Source organism: Acyrthosiphon pisum, chromosome X (assembly GCF_005508785.2).
Source record: "Acyrthosiphon pisum isolate AL4f chromosome X, pea_aphid_22Mar2018_4r6ur, whole genome shotgun sequence".
NCBI lineage: Eukaryota > Metazoa > Arthropoda > Insecta > Hemiptera > Aphididae > Acyrthosiphon > Acyrthosiphon pisum.
In genome coordinates this window covers 91,820,189-91,826,248 of record NC_042493.1, presented here as the reverse complement: position 1 = coordinate 91,826,248, position 6,060 = coordinate 91,820,189, and the positions used below count along the sequence as shown (strand labels likewise).

The window sequence follows — 6,060 nt, the reverse complement described above, 5'->3', positions numbered from 1 at the left end:
TTTCACGTCGCTTTGAAAACTACTGGGAAATTTTTACTTTTGACCCCCCAAAGTACCAACTAGATTCACTTTCCAATCATAAAAGTTACTGTTGAAGAAAATCGAAGCAGTTTTACTGTCCTAAAAGGTGATGACAGACACAAAAAAAAATAAAAAAATAAAAAAAAAAATAAAAAAAAAAACACACATCATTGTAAAATCAATACATTCATCGTTCCACTCAGAATCTAAAATAATGCAAGTAGTTTTATTAATCTGTCTTTTTAATCAAGTACCTAGTCTTTTAAACTAGATGAAATAATTGTTACCTCCATTTGTTAACAAAAAAATAAACATTTCAACTAAATATATTAGTTTATGTTTATCTGTATAGCCAGTTTAACATTTTTATTAATTAGAGGATAATATGCCGGATATGGATCTTCATACACATGGTAGTTAAATTTTGTTCAAAATCCATTTTAAATCATTATGGATACTGTATTCACTCATTTGGCTTTTAACTTATTGTTTTTATTGGGCTTTTCGAGATTAAAACTATTATAGTGGATTAATTTTTATCTACCTATATATTATAAATAGACCTTGAGAGAAAAGCTCATGGACGTCCTGATTTATCAATAAATCAACCAGGTTTATCAGGTCCATCTGAAATTTCTCAAATACCATCGGGTCCGTCTGGACTTTCCTAAGAAAGAGGACCTAGATCATTACATTCTACTCAACCTCAACTATGCAACGTCCCAAGACAACACCACGAGCCCCTGGTGCTCCTCAGCAAAGGGCCCCTAGGCCAGTAAGACCAGTGGTTTCTAGTGAAAGACCGACAGTTCCTAAACAAAACCCGATGGCAGGAGTAAGAATACTTTTGAAATTTCCTACATGTATTAAGTATTTATATGCTGTTTTTTTCAAGGTGCAACAAGTTGAAGAAGGAATTAGAAATTTGACTACAGGTGATATATATAATTTATCTCAAATCTATATTAGGCATATTAATATATTCTAAATGATAATACCAACTTATCTTGTCTTAATAATTCCAAAAAAATTCAAGTTCATGTTAAATTTGGTGGAACTACTTAACACTATATAAATTGCTCTTTTTATACAATTTTTTTTAAATAGGTATTTATTTTATTGAATGATAATATCAATTTATCTTGACTTAATAATTTTAAATAAATTAAATTAAGTTCAAGTTAATTTTGATGGAACTATTTAACACCTTGGTATCTAAGTTGCTCCTTTTATATAATTTTTTTAAATATTTATTTTATTTTACATTTATTAAAACTTCACACTAGGAGGAGATGTACCACAAGTACCAATTGGTAGAGGAGCTGCAAGAGGTCGAAGGCAAATCGACGTTGAACATTATAGGACACCAAGACCACAATCTTCTTTGGGAGCAATTGGAAAACAGGGTAAGGTATAATTTTATTTAAATACTTAAATATTTTTTTAAATATTCAGATTATCCGTGATCAGATGTACTAAAAAAAATGACTTCTTATTAGCAAATGAGATTTAATGTGATAACTTGATAAATTTACTAGCATTATTATATAATTATTATAATTATGGAAAAATGATTGTGGTGTCTACATTTAATTTACCATATTGGTAAAATGTTAAACCCTATTATGTGTGTAATATATTAGTACCATTTGTTATTTTGTGTTGTTAAAATGTATGTTAAAATTTTCCTTAGGAAAATCTGGGCAGACAGTACCGTTGTTGGCAAATTATTTTCCCATAACCTCATATACGAATTGGTGTTTGTACCAATACAGAGTTGATTTCAATCCCGAAGAGGATAGAATAAGTACAAAAAAAGGGTTATTAGGTCAGCACCGAGAACGTTTAGGAGGATATTTATTTGATGGAACAATGTTGTTTTCTGGAAGCCGATTTGATCCACCTGTAAGTATTGTTTAAATTTTTAATTATTTTAATGAAAATTATAAATTATTATAAAAATAACTATTTTATTGGAGTTTTTTTTAGGTTTTTTAGGTTTTTTAGGTTTAATATTTTAATTTAATTTTAATATTTTGGTTTAGGTTTTTGAACTAACATCAACACGTCGCTCTGATGATCAAATTGTAGTAATTACGGTTAAATTCACAAATGTAATAGAGACCGGTGATTATGCCAACATTCAAGTTTTTAACTTGCTCTTGCGTAATTGTCTTCGTCATCTCAAACTAACAATGATTGGAAGGAATTTTTATGATCCAGAAGCCAAAGTAAATTTTTGATTCCATAAGTATTATATTTGTTATATTTCTGACCCCTTTTAATTGATTTTAGATTGATATGGCTCAATATAAACTTCAACTTTGGCCCGGGTATGAAACGACAATTGGCAGGTATGAAGATAACATTTTGTTATGCGCTGAAATTTCAACAAAAGTCATGCGTCAAGAGACAGTATTGGACTTCTTAAATCAGTGTGCTGCTGATAGAAATAGAAATAGAGATTGGATGGTGAGTTTAAGACTTGATTATGATTTTGTATGATTTTGGTAAAATTAACCTTAAATAAATAATTAAATGACTATAAATATATTCTATTATTTAGATTAACTTTAAAAGTGGGGTTGTTGGTACCACGGTGATGACAAAATACAACAATGAAACATACAGAATTGATGATATAGATGAAAATTCTGACCCCACATCTGAATTCAGTAAAAAAGATGGATCTAAAATGACATACATTCAATATTACAAAGAAGTACATATCTTATGGTGGATTTAATTATTTTAGACCTAAATTAACATAATTATTACTGATTTAGAAATGGAATTTGACCATTCGTACTGCCAGGCAACCAATGTTGATTTCAAAAAATAAGAGATCCATACGACGATTTGGGGAAGAAGATACATTGATATATCTTGTTCCAGAATTGTGTCTTATGACTGGTATAACTGATGCCATGAGGTAATCTAACTTAAATTTACACAATTTGTATTAATCAATGTATAAACTATCCTGTTTTAAATTATAGAAATAATTTCACACTTATGAAAGATATGGCCATACATACCCGCGTAAATCCTAAAGAACGCATGGAGCGACTAACAAATTTTGCAAATCGCCTTCTTAAAACGCCAGACGTAATTTATTTTCATTACTTTATGTAGTTAATTACAATTCTTAGAGATTTTTAATTATAAATTGTTTTTGTAAAAAATGTTAATACTGTTGTTTAATTATTTAGTCTGTAAATGAATTGAAAAGATGGAATCTGACTTTAAGTAATAAACTTGTTGAACTAACTGGTCGTATTTTACCTCCGGAACCAATTCAAAGTCGTACTAATGGGTATAATGGCGGTGAAGAAGCAGATTGGACAAAAAATTTACGCTCTTTACCAATGTTCACTTCTGCAATTGTGAAACATTGGGTCATATTAGTTCCTAGGGAATATTCTCAAGAAGTTGATCCATTTGTTCAGTCTCTAGCAAAGGCTGCATCAGGGATGAATTTTACATTACCTAAGCCTACTGTGTAAGTCTCCTATGCAAGTTTTCTACTGTATAAACATAAACATAAACATAATTATAATTTTTAGAGTCTCAATGGAAGATGGAAGAGCAAATTCAGTGTTAACCCATTTGGAACATATAACAAATGAACATAATCCGGCATTGATATTATGTATTATTCAATCACCACGTGGTGATATTTATAGTTTGATTAAGCGGAAATTATGTATTGATAGAGCAGGTAATTTCTGAATTTTTTTCATTAGTAATGTTTGCCGTGTATTTATCATTTATTTAACATTTATTTTCAGTACCATCCCAAGTAGTATTGTTGAAAAATGTGAAAAAAAGAGATATGTCTGTATGTACAAAAATTGCTATACAGATAAACTGTAAACTTGGTGGTGCTCCTTGGCTAGTTACCATTCCTAAAAAAGTAATTATATCAAGTTATATTCAAATTCAACAGTATTTACTTACCTAAATCATTTTCCAGGGGATGATGATAGTTGGTTTCGATGTATGTCATGATAGTCAACGCAAAAATATATCATTCGGAGCTTTAGTAGCAACCATGAATGACTCTCATACAAGTTACTTCAGTTGTGTTGAACCTCATGAAAGTGGAGAAGAACTTTCAGTTCATTTTGCTACTGGCATAACTAGTAAGTAATTACAAACTTTTTTATTGTGTTTTACAAACATTTCTAACTTTTGTGTTACAATTTATTAATTACTGAAGTAAATTATTTATGTAAATTACTTCATTGAACTTCTTAGAAAATTTGCTTTTGAAAGTACACGAAATAATACATGAACATAAAATTTATATAAAATAAACTGATATACATAAATAATTAAAATATGAGTTATATAGATAGTTAAGTTCCTATTTATGTGTAAACCACAATTCAAAAGCTTATTGCAATAGTCTGTTTGCCCTCACCACGTGTGAAATGTGGATTACTGTCAATAATTCCTGTTCGAACACCCTAAAATTATAAATAATAGTGTTACCTAACCTTTTTACCTCTAGAGTACTTTTGCCAAGAACAACAATAACATAACTAAATTCAGCAATAACTGGGGATACATGTTGCATAATCACACAGTTATATTTAGTAAACTACAATTTACAATATAATTAATGTTGAATTGTGAATATAATATTATATATTGCATAGGTATAAAAACAAAATACTTATAAAAATTGATTTTTCAGAGGCCTTGGCTAAGTATAGGGCTAAAAATGGATCATTACCTACTTCCATTATTGTATTCAGAGATGGTGTTGGGGAAGGCCAAATATCGCATGTCCATAAGACTGAAGTTAAACTTTTACAGGTATTGTATATTATATTAGTGAGGCATAATATTTTAGATTTCAAATTGTCATACATTTTTTTTTTTTTTAGACTGCTTGTGAACAAGCTTATGGACCCAAATCTGTTCCATTTGCGTTTGTTATAGTTACAAAACGTATTAGTGCAAGATTTTTTGCTCCTTCCAAAAGAGGCATGGAAAATCCTCGACCTGGTACAATTATTGATACTGTGGTTACAGACCCAACCAAGTAAGCTAGAACATCGATTATTTTACTTAAATGTACATTTTACAATGGAATAAAAAGAACTTAATTATGTTGTATTTGTATGGCTTGGCATTTCATATTATATTACTTGTTTGTTGTACAGTACCAGGTAAACAATATTTAATGCGTCATTATGAATTTCAGGTATGATTTCTTTTTAGTTTCACAACATGTACGGCAGGGTACTGTCACTCCTACACATTATCAAGTGATTGAAGATACACTTAGACTTCCTCCTGATATAATGCAAAGACTTACATTCAAGTTGACTCACATGTACTACAATTGGTCGGTTAGTATCCTTTAAACTAAGTGAACTTATTTATTATACCCATCTAATAATTTTAATATAACTTAGGGTACTGTGCGGGTTCCTGCTCCATGTCAGTTGGCACACAAATTGGCTTTCCTTACCGGTCAGACTCTCAGGCGTGCTCCTCACACTGGATTGGATGAGTTGTTATACTTTTTATAATCATATATTCATTTGATATGGCATCATAGTTTTTCGTTAAAACTCTTAATAACTACTTCTTCTGAAGTAATATTTAAATATTTTTATTTTATTCATCTTATAATAATGTTAACGATAGAATACAGTTTTCTTATTTTTTTTTTTTAGGTTTTAACAACTTATGTAATATTATTAACTTTAACATTTAACAATTACATTTTTATTTCTTGAAAAAAATTCAAATGATCACTATTGTTTTTTTTTTTTATATTATTGAATAAAGTTATATTTAGTTTACTTTTATTTTAAGAATTTTAAATTTGTTTTTAAATTTTACCCTATAGTAAAACTTCTGATTTCTATTTTACTGTTTCAATTAGAATAGAGGCTTAGTACAGAGAACCATTTATTGCAGGACATCTGGAAAATGCTTAGGTATGTTTGGCAACACAGAACATTAGAAACGCTGCCTATGTAGTTCTGGCGATTGTGCCTTTGAGTGGTTTGACTGAAA

The 6,060-nt window shown here is 29.4% G+C and overlaps 1 protein-coding gene across 2 annotated transcripts in view; it reads left to right on the top strand.

Annotated features, from left to right (window-relative positions):
* The window catches only part of LOC100163667 (piwi-like protein Siwi), an 8,674-nt gene extending 2,816 nt beyond the window's left edge, over nucleotides 1-5,858 (top strand). Inside the window, exons 2-18 of one of the 2 annotated variants that reach the window (XM_001949462.3) lie at nucleotides 583-856; nucleotides 917-956; nucleotides 1,308-1,427; nucleotides 1,715-1,926; nucleotides 2,067-2,252; nucleotides 2,317-2,493; nucleotides 2,588-2,743; nucleotides 2,808-2,953; nucleotides 3,021-3,129; nucleotides 3,234-3,523; nucleotides 3,588-3,742; nucleotides 3,813-3,937; nucleotides 3,998-4,166; nucleotides 4,724-4,845; nucleotides 4,917-5,074; nucleotides 5,237-5,384; nucleotides 5,451-5,858. In XM_001949462.3, coding sequence (XP_001949497.1) covers nucleotides 734-856; nucleotides 917-956; nucleotides 1,308-1,427; nucleotides 1,715-1,926; nucleotides 2,067-2,252; nucleotides 2,317-2,493; nucleotides 2,588-2,743; nucleotides 2,808-2,953; nucleotides 3,021-3,129; nucleotides 3,234-3,523; nucleotides 3,588-3,742; nucleotides 3,813-3,937; nucleotides 3,998-4,166; nucleotides 4,724-4,845; nucleotides 4,917-5,074; nucleotides 5,237-5,384; nucleotides 5,451-5,567 — 2,553 coding nt within the window. In that variant the 5' untranslated portion in view covers nucleotides 583-733 and the 3' untranslated portion in view covers nucleotides 5,568-5,858. The remainder of the gene's footprint in view (nucleotides 1-582; nucleotides 857-916; nucleotides 957-1,307; nucleotides 1,428-1,714; nucleotides 1,927-2,066; nucleotides 2,253-2,316; nucleotides 2,494-2,587; nucleotides 2,744-2,807; nucleotides 2,954-3,020; nucleotides 3,130-3,233; nucleotides 3,524-3,587; nucleotides 3,743-3,812; nucleotides 3,938-3,997; nucleotides 4,167-4,723; nucleotides 4,846-4,916; nucleotides 5,075-5,236; nucleotides 5,385-5,450) is intronic. The other variant, XM_008184469.3, reaches the window with a different exon arrangement.
* The last annotated feature ends 202 nt before the right edge of the window (nucleotides 5,859-6,060 follow it).